Source organism: Gorilla gorilla, chromosome 8, assembly GCF_029281585.2.
Source record: "Gorilla gorilla gorilla isolate KB3781 chromosome 8, NHGRI_mGorGor1-v2.1_pri, whole genome shotgun sequence".
NCBI lineage: Eukaryota > Metazoa > Chordata > Mammalia > Primates > Hominidae > Gorilla > Gorilla gorilla.
Window position 1 is genome coordinate 104760534 of NC_073232.2, and position 13943 is coordinate 104774476.

General features: G+C 40.0%; 1 protein-coding gene across 9 annotated transcripts in view; it reads right to left on the minus strand.

The window, feature by feature from the left end:
• IDE (insulin degrading enzyme) overlaps positions 1-13943 on the minus strand; it is a 128460-nt gene that overhangs the window by 40559 nt on the left and 73958 nt on the right. For 8 of the 9 annotated variants that reach the window (XM_019035088.4, XM_019035087.4, XM_055352492.2 and 5 more), the window contains 2 exons: positions 13624-13704; positions 11976-12079 (listed from right to left, as the gene is read on the minus strand). In XM_019035088.4, coding sequence (XP_018890633.3) covers positions 11976-12079; positions 13624-13704 — 185 coding nt within the window. Of the gene's footprint in view, positions 1-4844; positions 4927-11975; positions 12080-13623; positions 13705-13943 lie in introns of those variants that run through there. The other variant, XM_004049792.5, reaches the window with a different exon arrangement.

Sequence of the window (13943 nt, forward strand, 5' to 3'; positions counted from 1 at the left end):
TGAACTACTGTCTATTTTTTATTCATTCTAGACAAAATACTCTACCTGGCTGACTGGACTTGGTCTTGTTATCCGCTTTTCGGTAGATATCCTAAAGCAAGATGACGCACCTGTCAGTATGACTGACTAATCTTCCAGCTGTAGGTGTTCCTGATCTGGCCTATCTGTCACTAACCACTACCAGTTCTAGAAAACATGCTAAATAAGAAATACGTTCCAGAGAAAGATACAGAGGAATCAGAGGATTTGACAGATAAAAGAGTTCTATTATTGCGTCAGAAGGAAGTGATGCATGTTGGTAGTTCAAGAATCCTGTTTGAGGTGTATGTGTAGACAGTTCACAGAAATCATACAGCTATATGAAGGGTGTATGGTATCTCTTAAGGGCATTCAATACATGATAGAGCCTATGAAGACTCAGGCCTAGGAACTTGGGCTTCCACTTTTGTTGATTTCTCAGAGAATGAATGGATTGATTCTCAAGGAGACTTCTAAAAAATATACTAAGTAGAAGAATCTGGCAGATGGTCTTCCCATCTACTCTTCCATGAAACGCTTGATTTCTTTTTTTTTTTTTAGAGACAGGGTCTCACTCTGACACCCAGGCTGGAGTGGAGTGGACTTGCCCTCTGAAACAAGAAAACCTTAAACTCAGTTCTGAGAGAGAAAGTAAACAAGCTGCCAAGCCAGATGCTCTGGAAGATGACTATCTGACACAGAAAGCAGACACTCAGGCTGTGCAGTAATGCTCAGGTTAAAAAAAAGGAGGGGAAAAAGGCAGACTCATCAAGTACAGTCCTTAGGGATTTGGATAGCTATATACCAAAGTGAAGTGTATGGGTAACATTTGAAATGTTATTATAAGGAAACAGACAAGCACAGTTCCTCAGACTAGGCACAGATCAAATACCAGACTAACAAGAAGAGATACCTTTGCAGACCAAGAGTTAGTATATCATTAAGGAATTCCAGATTGAAATATACAATGAAAGGGTATGTATGAGGTAATAAATAAAGACAGGGAAGAAAATAACGGTACAGAGTATACACACATCAAACCCATATAGATACCTATGAACCAGAGTGTGAAAGTACAGGGAAGAGCACTTGAATTAGGAGAAAAGGTCACAATAATTGAAGTACAGACACCTATGGTATACACAACCGCAGACAGTTGAGAAAAACTAGTACAAATATTGTAGCATTTTAGACCATCTGCCGAAAATCTAATTATACCAAAAAATAAGGTTTCCTTTTTTCGAGACAGGGTCTTGTACAGTGGTGTGATCACACCTTACTGCAGCCTTGAACTCCTGAGCTCAAGTGATCCTCCTGCCTCAGTCTCTCAAGTAGCTGGGACTACAGGCACATACCACCATACCCAGCCAATTTTTTTTTTTTTTTTTTTGGTAGAAATGAGGTCTCACCACGTTGCCCAGGCTGGTCTCAAACTCCTGAGCTCAAACAATCCTCCCACCTTGGCCTCCCAGAGTGCTAGGATTACAGGCATGAGCTACCATGCCCAGCCCAGTTTTTTTTTTTTTTTTAAATGTGGCTAGAGTGTGGGGGAAGAAAAGGCTGCCAATATGGTAATGATGTGATCCTTAGAAATGAGAGAACAGGCCAGGCACAGTGGCTCAAGCCTGTAATCCCAACACTTTGGGAGGCCAAGGCGAGTGGGTCACTTGAGCCCAGGAGTTCAAGGCAAGCCTGGGCAATACAGTGAGACCCTGTCTCTATTTAAAGAAAAAGAAAGAAATTTAAAAATGAAACATGAGAAAACACAACCTTTTCATACTAAAACTTACAACAGCAAGAAAAGGAAACAGTGGGCTAGAATGAATGCTGTTGACTTCAAGTACATTTAAAAATGTTTGGAGCGAATGCAGCTGTCGAAGCTAGATGGAACTCATCTGGAAACAAAAGGTCTCCTGACTACAGACATGAAAAGGCAATATGGTTCCCAAAGAATAAACTCTCCTGAGATTTTTACAAATGATCCCTAACACAGAATAGGGAAAAGATGTCCAAAGAATGAAAAGAGGCTTCATAGGTAATTGTGATTAATTCAAACAATTAGTGGAAAGGGTACAGACTTGGCAATAAGAAACTGAGATTCTGGCAGATACTCTGAATCGCTTTCTTTGAAATCTTGCCAAAATCACAGATCTAAGTTAGGCACAAGCCATTTAGCCTCTCTAAACTTTAGTTTCATTAATTTTTAATTTTTCTTTTTTTTTTTTGAGACGGAGTCTTGCTCTGCCGCCCAGGCTGGAGTGCAGTGGTATGATCTCGGCTCCCTGGAACCTCCACCTCCTGAGTTCAAGCGATTCTCCTGCCTCGGCTTCCACAGTAGCTAGGATTACATCACACTCGGCGTTTTTTTTTGTTTTTTTTTTTTTTTTGGTGGAGTCTCACTCTGTTGCCCAGGCTGGAGTGCAGTGGCGCGATCTTGGCTCACCACAACCTCCGCCTCCTGGATTCAAGCGATTCTCCTGCCTCAGCCTCCTGAGTAGCTGGGACTACAGGCACACGCCACCATGCCTGGCTAATTTTTGTATTTTTAGTAGAGACAGGGTTTCACTATGTTGGCCAGGCTGGTCTCCAACTCCCGACCTTGTGATCCGCCCACCTCGGCCTCCCAAAGTGCTGGGATTAGAGGCATGAGCCACTGCACCCAGTCTTTTGTATTTTTAATAGAGACAGGGTTTCGCCATGTTGGCCAGGCTGGTCTCCAACTCCTGACCTCAGGTGATCCACCCACCTTGGCCTCCTAAAGTGCTGGGACTACAGGCGTGAGCCACCACACCCGGCCTCATTAATTTTTAAATAGGGATTCAAATTAGATGAACCCTCTCCTTCCACTAGTAAAATTCTACACTATCATGATATCAAATTAGATTTTTAAAGGATACACAGAGAAGACAGAAAGTTGAAGAAAAAAATCTATTGATGAGACTCAGAAATCATACTTAAATAGTGATAGGAAAGCTAAAGTGCTAAAGGAATTGAGGCTCATGAAAAATGCTAAAAACCATTTTTTAAGTGTTTTTTTTTTTTTTTTTGAGACAGGGTCGCTCTATCCCCCAGGCTGGAGTGCAGTGGAATGATCTTGGCTCACTGCAACCTCCGCCCCCCTGGGTTCAAGCGATTTCCATGCCTCAGCCTTCTGAGTAGCTGGGATTACAGGTGCCTGCCACCATGCCCGGCTAATTTTTGTATTCTTAGTAGAGATGGGGTTTCACCATGTTGGTCAGGCTGGTCTTGAACACCCAACCTCAGGTGATCCACCTGCCTCAGCCTCTCAAAGTGCTGGGATTACAGGCGTGAGCCACCATGCCTGGCCTAAAGTGTTTCTTAAAGTAAGAAAAAAGTCAAGAAAGATTAGGCTTAAAGTTTAGAAAATTCAGTCAACTTTTACTGAGTTCTTACCAGGTCAAATTCTGGGAAAGACAAAATACAGTTCCTATTTGGAAGAAACTCATAATTTAATAGGACACATGACCTACAGCAAAATGTAATCAGTTAATCTCATGTTAACAGATGGCAGGACTATTCCTCTCTTATTTACCTGGTCTTTGAAATAAACATGGCTCTTTAAACTGTAAAGGTGGACCAAACACAGAAAAAAGGAGTTGAAGATAGGTGAATGAGCCAAGTATGAAACCACCTCTCTAGCCAGGTGTGGTGGCTCATGCCTGTAATCTCAACAATTTGGGAGGCTGAGGCCGGTGGATCACTTGAGGTCAGGAGTTCAAGACCAGCCTGGCCAATATGGTGAAACCCTATCTCTACTAAAAACACAAAAATTAGCCGGGTGTGGTAGTGGGCGCCTGTAATGCCAGCCACTCAGGAGGCTGAGGCAGGAGAATCCTTTGAACCCAGGAGGCAGAGGTTGCAGTGAGCCGAAATTGTGCCATTGCACTCCAGCCTGGGCAACAGAGCAAGACTCTGTCTCAAAAAATATAAAAATAAAAAAGAAGAAATCACATCTCCAAACATAGATGAGTCACAATTTCTAATGCTTAGGCAACTACCAAATCCTAACAGAATCATTGTCCATCATCTTTTAGAAATGCTGGAGAACACGAGATGAGGCAGAAAACTGGAGATGGAGATGGGCAAACGCTGTAACTTTCAAAAAGAAAAAAGGAGTGAAGCCTGAACACCATAAGCCAGTAAATTAGGAAATGATCCCTGACAAAATTCTACAGTTAACTGTCAGACTGTCAGACATTTAGACAAGAAAACCGTCATTATCACTAGGACTTTCATGGACTAATTAAGAATAACTTCTCCCAAATAAATGGAATTATTTATGACTAAAGGAAGGCACATGACAAAGACTCTATAGCTGTTTTTGTAGATTTAATATGGTAAAACAGGCACCAAATGATAGGATCAGGGGAGGTGGGTGACAATGATCATTGAGTAATAATAGGTAAACACCTTTGAACAGGTAATCAAGTCTCAAAATTCAAAATAATTGTCTAACAATTAGGACTGGCAAAAATGAAACTGGCTACCTTGGTATTTAATGAGTTCCCCATCCTTGGAAGAAGTTAAACTGAAGCTGGTAACTACTCAGCTGGGATACTGCAGAACAGATACACAGTACCATACTACACCATTTTATATAAGGGACTTGAGCACCTTGGATTTTGATATCCATGGGGGTCTTGGAACCAATCCCCTGCGGATATGGAGGGCCAAGTGTATACCTAACAGGAGTTGGATTAAATGGCCTCTAAGGTTCCTTTCATTCTTAAGAGTTTCCCATTTATTTCCCTACCTGGTTGCAATGTTAAACTTGTCTCAGCGGGTATTAAAGAAGGTAATCTTACCCTTGAGCCACCCTAGTCTGGTCTGGCAGCTGGCAATATTATCCCAGGCTGTTTTGCACCATGTATCACTGACCTACTGCAGTTACAACTGTTAACAGTCACAGAGACCAATCCTGTAGAGGAAAAGTGCTTTCTCTTTAAATGTGAGAGTAAAAAGCGGTATTTAATTGCATAAGATATCAAATTTAGAAATATGCAATTTCAAAAGTAAAACATATGCTCCAGCAAATGCACTCCTACGAAGTGTTGCTGGGTCAATTACTGGCTCTAGAGCAGCAAGAATTATAATTTAAATCATGGTTTTTTCTTACAAAAATGAAAAAGCACATCCTTATTATTATATGGTATAACTTTAATACAGCATTACCTTGTGTTTGTACAACACTTTTTGACTTTGCTAAATCATTTTACATCATATAGATAAAGCACTATCCCCACTTTGCAGATGAGCAGGGTTCAAGGAAATTAAATGACAGCCAGTATTCATGACATTATATAAAGTTAACTTTTCACAAGTCCCCCTTTCAGGACTGTCAACTCTGAGGTTTCACGTTAAGTGATTCAATAAACATTGAAAGAAAAAAATGATGTATCCAAGATCTCATGACTAGTAGTAGGTGACAAAACCACACAAAATTAGTAACTGGAAGGAATATCAAAGATTGTCTAGTGAGGCCAGGTATGGGGGCTCACGCCTATAATCCCAGCACTTTGAGAGGACGGGGTGGGTGGATCACTTGAGGTCAGGAGTTTGAGACCAGCCTGGCCAACATGGTGAAATCTTGTCTCTACTAAAAAAAAATACAGGCCGGGCATGGTGGCTCACACCTGTAATCCCAGCACTTTGGGAGGCCAAGGCAGGTGGATCACTTGAGGTCAGGAGTTCGAGACTAGCCTGGCCAACATAGCAAAACCCCATCTCTACTAAAAATACAAAAAGTTAGCTGGGCGTGGTGGCAGACGCCTGTAATCCCAGCTACTCGGGAGGCTGAGGCAGGAGAATTGTCTGAACCCAGGAGGCGGAGGTGCAGTGAGCCAAGATCGTGCCATTGCACTCCAGCCTAGGCAACAAGAGCGAAACTCCATCTCAAAAAACAAAAAACAAAAATTAGTCAGGCATGGTGGCGGGCGCATGTTATCCCAGCTACTGGGAGGCTGAGGCAAGAGAATTGCTTGAACCTGGAAAACAGATTGTCTAACGAGTTCTATTGGTAAATCTATAGCTCTTTCTCCTCATGTTGGTAAGAGGTTTTATTTGTAGAAGGTATATGATAAAATTCAACCGGATTTAGGCTGATTTTTCCCCCCTGGAAATATAGGTACACTGAGGAAAATACAAATATTTAAACTGTTTTACTTGCCTAAATGAGGCAAGTAAATTAAAACTAGTGTGGCAAGTAAAGTAAAAATTAGTGTGTGTTCTGGGTATTTTTCTTCAATGTATTTTAATGATGTAAGTTAAATGCATGTATCACTTAAGAGCAGTTTTTAATATTGATGAAGTCCATTTTATCGGTGGTTTTTCTTTTTTTTTGAGATGGAGTTTTGCTCTTTTGCCCAGGGTGGAGTAAAGTGGCATGATCTTGGCTCACTGCAACCTCCGGCCCCCAGGTTCAAGCGACTCTCCTGCCTCAGCCTCCCAAGTAGCTGGAATTACGGTAGAGATGAGGTTTTGCCATGTTGGCCAGGCTGGTCTTGAACTCCTGACCTCAGGTGATCCATCCACTTTGGTCTCCCAAAGTGCTAGGATTATAGGCATGAGCCACCGCACCCAGCCTTCTTTAAGACAGGGTCTCACCCTGTTGCCCAGGCTGGAGTGCAGTGGTATGATCATGGCTCACTGCAACCTCCACCTCCTGGGCTCAAGTGATCCTTCTGCCTCAGCCTCCTGAGTAGCTGGGACTACAGGCACGCATCACCACACCCTGCTAATTTGCATACTTTTTTAGAGATGGGGTTTCATCATGTTGCCCAGGCTGGTCTCGAACTCCTGAGCTCAAGCAATCCTCCCTCTATGCCTCCCAAAGTGCTGGCATTACGGGTGTGAACCACTGTGCACGGTCAATGTGTTTTCGTTAGTGGTTACTGCTTTTCATGTTCTATCTGAGAAATCTTTGCCTATCTCAAGGTTTTGAAGATATTTTTCTATTTTTTCTGGAAGTTTTATAGATTTAGTGTTTATATACAGGTCTATGATCTATCTCAAATTTTACAAATAGTATGAGGCAAAGGTCAAGTTTCATCATTTTTCATATAGATACACAGCTAGTAGAACAGCACCATTTGTTGAAAAGATTTTCCATTCTCAATTATGTTGATGCTCTTCTCAAAAATAAAATCAACTGACTGGCCGGGTGCAGTGGCTTATGCCTGTAATCCCAGCACTTTGGGAGGCCGAGAACGGCGGATCACCTGAGGTCATGAGTTCGAGACCAGCCTGACCAACATGGAGAAACCCCGTCTCTATTAAAAATACAAAATTAGCCAGGCATGGTGGTGCGTGCCTGTAATCCCAGCTACTCGGGAGGCTGAGGCAAGAGAATCGCTTAAACTCGGGAGATGGAGGTTTCAGTGAGCTGAGATCGCACCATGGCATTCCAGCCTGGGCAACAAGAGTGAAACTCCATCTCAAAAAAAAAAAAAAACAAACCCAACTGACTGATAGATGAATGCATAAAGAAAATATGGTACATACATATAATGGAACACTATTTAGCCTTAAAAAGAAAGGGAATCCTGTCATATGCTACAACATGGATGAACCTTGAAGACATTACAGTAAGTGAAATGAACCAGGCACAGAAAGGTATGTTGTATGATTCTACTTACATTAGGTATCCAAAGTAGTTAAACCCATAGAAACAGAATGTAGAATAGTGATTATCAGAAGGCAGAGAGAAAAGGGAAGTTGTTTTTTAATCACAACAAAAAAATCAACTGACCATATATGTGTGGAACTATATCTGGACTCTGTTCTGTTCCAATGATTTCTTTGTCTATCCATATGATGTCAATACTACCGTGTCTTAATTACTGAAGCTTTATACTAATGTCCTCAAATCTAGTGGTTTAATTCCTCCCACATTTGGTGATTTTTTTTTTTTCAGGAGTGTTCTGACTTATCTAGGTCCTTTGTATGTCCATATAAATTTTGGAACCAATTTCTGAAAAAAGAAAAAACAGCCTGGCCAACATGGTGAAACCCCATCTCTACTGAAAACACAAAAATTAGCTGGGCATGGTGGCATACACCTGTAATCCCAGCTACTCGGGAGGCTGAGGCAAGAGAACCGCTTGAACCTGGGAGGGAGAGGTTGCAGTGAGCTGAGATCGCACTGCACTCCAGCCTGGGTGACAGAGTGAGATCCTGTCTCAGAAAAAAAAAAAAAGAAAAAGAAAAAAGAAAAAAAAGGCCAGGTGCAGTGGCACATGCCTGTAATCCCAGCACTTTGGGAGGCTGAGGTGGGAAGATCATTTGAGCTCAGGAGTTCGAGACTAATCTGGGCAACATAGTGAGACTCTCTCTCTACAAAAAAATTAAAAAATTAGCTGGGCATTGGTGGCACATGCCTGTAATCCCAGCTACTTGGGAGGCTGAGGCATGAGAATTGCTTAAACCCAGGAGGAGGAGGTTGCAGTGAGCCAAGATCACACCAGTGCACTCCAGCCTGGGCAACAGAGCAAGACTCTGTCTTTAAAAAAAAAAAAAAAAAAAAAGCCAGTGCGTTGGCTCACGCCTGTAATCCCAGCACTTTGGGAAGCCAAGGTAGGCAGATCACAAAGTCAAGAGATCGAGACCATCCTGGCCAACATGGTGAAACCCTGTCTCTACTAAAAATACAAAAATTAGCTAGGCATGGTGGCGCATGCCTGTAGTTACAGCTACTGGGGAGGCGGAGGCAGGAGAATCACTTGATCCCGGGATGCGGAGGTTGCAGTGAGCCGAGATTGCGCCACTGCACTCCAGCCTGGTGACACAGCGAGACTCCATCTAAAAAAAAAAAAGGAAAAAGAAAAAAGGCTGGGAACGGTGACTCAAGCCTGTAATCCCAGCACTTTGGGAGGCTGAGGTGGGCGGATCACCTGAGGTCAGGAGTTCGAGACCAGCCTGGTCAACATGATGAAACCCCATCTCTACTAAAAATAAAAAAATTAGCCAGGTGTGGTGGCGGGTGCCTGTAATCCCAGCTACTCAGGAGGCTGAGGTAAGAGAATTGCTTCAACCTGGGAGGCGGAGGTTGCAGTAAGCCGAGATTGCACCATTGCACTTCCAGCCTGGGTGACAAGAATGAAACTCCATCTAAAAAAAAATAATAATAAACAAACAGGTATAGTGGCTTGCACCCATAATCCCAGCTACTCAGGAAGCTGACGCAGGAGATCACTTAAGCCCAAGAGGTCAAGGCTGCAGTGAGCTATGATCCCGCCACTACAGTCCAGCCTGGGTGACAATGCAAGACCCTGTCTCTAAATAAATGAATAAAAAGAAGAAAAAGAAAAACAGCCTACCAGGATTTTGGTTATGATTACATTGAGTCTATGAACCAGATTGGAGAAAACTAACATATTAATAATATCAAGTCTCCTAATGTATGACTATAGTATGCTTCTCCATTTATTTAGGTCTTCTTTCATTTTTCTTGGCTAATATTTGCTCTCTTCTACTGTTTTTAGTTTTTTATGTAGAAGTCTTGCTTACTTTGGTTAAACTCATTCCTAGTAATATTATGCTTTTGTTGCTATTATAAATACTTCTTTTAATTTTCTATTTTTTTGTTGCTATATATAGATATGCAGTTGATTTTTGTATGTTGACCTTGCAACCTGTGACTGTGCTGAATTCAGTTATTGGCTCCAGATTTTTGAAGGGGAAAGTAGATTCCTTAGGATTTTCTACATACGCAATTATGTGTATCAGTGCATATATCACTTTAAACCATTTAAATTATGTGAACTATATCTTGCCATCCCCCACTAAACTACGTCAGGCATGAATAACTTAACATATTACGTTATACAAATATTTAATCTACAACTTTCTCTGTTGTTCACTGAATGGAAAAGGAAAGATTTCTTCATTTTTCAATTCCTCAGTAAATTATCTAGAGTTGAAAAAGAGCATTTGCTGTTAAAGGCAGAATGATCAACTCAGCAATCTCTAATGAATTCACAGCTGTCAGTAACTTCGTCTAGTTTTTCAGTATGATTTTCTGTATCATAATCAATTCTTGAGTAATTAAGGATTAGGCAATAAATGGGGACTTAAAATATTGGCAAGAAACTGCGTAGGAAACATTGTAACCTACTGGGTACCTCAAACCAGAAATTTAATTTCTAAATAATTTCACACGTTATTTTCATTGAAAAAGATTTCTAAATTTTGACCCTTAATATATTTTTTAAACCTCAAAACCATGGTATCTTATTCCAATTTAAAAATTCTAGGCTCAGTAAGAAAAAAGAAAAGAAAAGAAAATTCTAGACTGGGCACAGTGGCTCACGACGGCTGTAATCCCAGCACTTTGGGGGGCTAAGCTGGACTGCTTGAGGCCAGGAGTTTGAGATCCACCTGGGCAACACAGTGAGACCCTATCTCTATAAAAAATTGTTCTTGAAGCTAGATAATTATCTGTACTCATCCAAACACTGTATCATAATATAAAAAAATCATTAAAACTTTTTAAAATACAGATGGGGTGTCACTATGCTGCTCAGGCTGGTCTTAAACTCCTAGGCTCAAGTGATCCTCCTCCGCCTTGGCTTCCCAAAAAATAGAATATTTAGCTGAATCCTAGCATGAGGTCAGGTAAAATCTCGCTAATAGTATTTCCTAGAAGAAAGTCACCCGAGTCCACCAACCACCTAGGAGTGACAATAGATAGGCCAAGCCCACCTGAACATTAGAAGACATTAATTATTGTTCTCAACCTAAACAGTATAGTGCAAGTCATATATATGCAATTATCGCTAATGAATCTTTGATAATATGTCTGGAAAAGTTCAAACAATGGTAACTAGGAAAAGACTCTGATAGGATAGTTCTGTCAAAAAGACTTTTTTTTTTTTTTTTTTTTTTTGAGACAGAGTTTCACTCCTGTTGCCTAAGCTGGAGTGCAATGGCATGATCTCGGCTCACAGCAACCTCCACCTCCTGGGTTCAAGCGATTCTCCTGTTGCAGCCTCCCGAGTGCTGGGATTACAGATGCATGCCACCATGCCTGGCTAATTTTGTATTTTTATTAGAGACGGGGTTTCTCCATGTTGGTCAGGCTGGTCTCGAACTCCCGACCTCAGGTGATCCGCCCACCCTGGCCTCCCAAAGTGTTGGGATTACAGGCAGGAGCCACCGTGCCCAGCCCAAAAAGATTTTTTTTTTTTTTCAAAAAGTTCTATCACATTGTTGATCTTATTCATAAAACAACTGTTCCAAAAAACTCAATAACCAAATTGCCAGTAGAATTTCAAAAATACTTCCCTAACAGAGAAGAAAAATTAAAGATGTAAAACATGTCATTCAATTATATTCCCTCTATCATTTGACTTTAGAAAACATAGATGAAATTCAGTTTTATGGGAGGAAGATCATGTGGTGGCTCACAAGCACTTTAAGGACTACTTTCCTCTAGCAAGAATACCTCTGCTACTATAAGAGTTTGGACTTTCAATTTCCAGGTTAACCACTGGTCAATCAGGAGGATTCTGAGATTGTAATCTTTACTGTGGCTTAAGAAAAAGAGGGTGCCTTCATTTGCTTATATGAGTCAGATAGGTGGGCTTGATACTTTGGGCGTTTGAGTTAGAATAAAGCCAGGTTAAGACAGGTTATTATTCTATTTTATTTATGATAATAAAATTATATTTGTTTTTAAAAATGTCCTCATCTTTTAGAGATATTGCCTCAAAATAATTTAGGGTGGAACGGGGATCACTGAAGAGGGATGGGTATAGATTAAAAAAGACTGGCCATGTATCAATGGTTGAAGCTTGGTGTTGCTTCATTATACTATTCTCTACTTTTGTAATGCTTGATAAAATGTTTAAAAGCATTTTATTCACAATTTCAAGTTTTTTCAGATTCTAATCATTATTGAAAATTTAGTGTATAATAGTAAAATCTGTATGGTGACTCACCGGACATTTTCTGGTCTGAGTTTATCGAGAACCATCTCTATTAAGTCAGGTCTAAATTCTTCCAGTAAATATTCCGCTGTGAGCACCTCTTCTAGGGGATAATACTTTTAAAAAGGAAAATATAAATAAATAAAATATACAAAGCTACTACATAGTTTATTAAAGCAGATCTGTAACACATTAAATTCATTACTGTACACCCTTTCTCTCTTCAGTTAAATTTTACTCCATTGGAAAAATTTTCTGTAGCCCTAAATCGTTTTCTCTTTCCTACCACATTGTTAAGCAGTTTCATATTGTTTGATGATTCTGCCATATATACTGTTAATCCCCAAACATACTTCCATTGTAGAGAGCAAAATCACATTTCTTTCAGGGAAAACCACGAATATTTCTGGTTAAAAACTGAGTACTTGTTAATGAAGAAAATTTGATATTAAAATGCTGACACCTACAGGATTTTTAAAATATAAAGTACACACATTTTTATGAACAGAATTTCCTCCTAAATTTCTATGAAACAAATTAGACAAACATTTAGGAAGCGGCTGTGGAAAAAAAAATGGCTTATATTTTTGGCCAGTGTAGAAAAACAGTGCAGAAGATGCTTTTTGGTAAGAGCAACTTCCAATATACTGAGACACACTGACTGATTCATTCATCCAATAAATATTTAATGAACATCTACTCTGTGCCAGACACTGTTCCACACACTACGGATACAAAAGTAGGTAAGACACATGAAATCCTTTGTCCTCCAAGAAGCACACAGACATTGTAATTGGGAGGGAGGCAGACAACAAACAAATATTGTAATGTTAGTGAGAGATGCTATGAAAACAATAAAAAAAGGGGCAGGGGCATTATTTTAGATTGGCAGGTCAGAGAAGGTCTGAGGAGAAGAACTCTGAGTGGAGACGTAAATGATAAGAACCTAGCCAGGCAAAGATCAGATAGAACAGTGTTTCATGTAGAGAAAATAGCAATGGGGGAGGAATAAACTTAATGCTTGAAAATTAGAGAGCCAGTACAGTTGGAGTGGAATGCAAATGGGAGAGGTGGGCTGGACAGTGGTATAGAAGATGGCCAGATAGGCTGGGGCCACATCACCTTGTAGGCCAAGGAAAATTTTGCATTTTATGCCAACTCTGTTGGGAAACCACTGAAGGAATTTAAACAGAGGAGTGAAACATTCAGATTTTAGTTTTCAAAAGATCACGAGCCTGGAAAAATAAACTACAATGGGGACCAAGAGGAAAATAGGGATCGCAGGTAAAAGACTATCATGGTAGCCCAAGCAAGAAATGATGATAGCTCAGACTAGGATGGTAGCAATGGAAATTTTAAAAAAGTAAATGATCAATAGCTTTCATATAAGTAACACTTGACATGCTGTAGAACTGAAATATATTTAAAGTCAATAAGCAAAATGCATATTTAATAAAAATATTACATAAAATAAATTTCACGATGATGAAAATTAAGATTTTAAACATCTCCTGACATCAACATTTGCCCTGTTGCTACAAAGTTGAAAGCTTTATACCTCAGCTTCAATTGTAATCATTCACTTATTACTGAAAATATATGCAAGATTGCTGAAATACTCCACACAGCAATGTATACAGTAAAATAACAACAAACTTACATGCAATATTCCTGCAATCTTAGATGTATAGCCCCGTGGCCTCTCTTTGTCTTTAAACCTAAAAGCAACAGCATTCAAGTCCTAAAATAGAAAGTTAATCCAATTAGATATGGCCACCCTTATTTAGAAACCTTTTTTTTTTTAGTGTTTGGCTTGCACTATAAGCTTTCTACTCCATATTTAACTTTATCACACTTTCTGAAAAAATGGCTATGCTTGATTTAGAAATGTATAGAATATTTTAAAAATTTCTTAATGTGTATAAAATTTAATCCATCAATCTAGGCTTAAAACCAAAAGCAAAATAGGTAAACAACTTT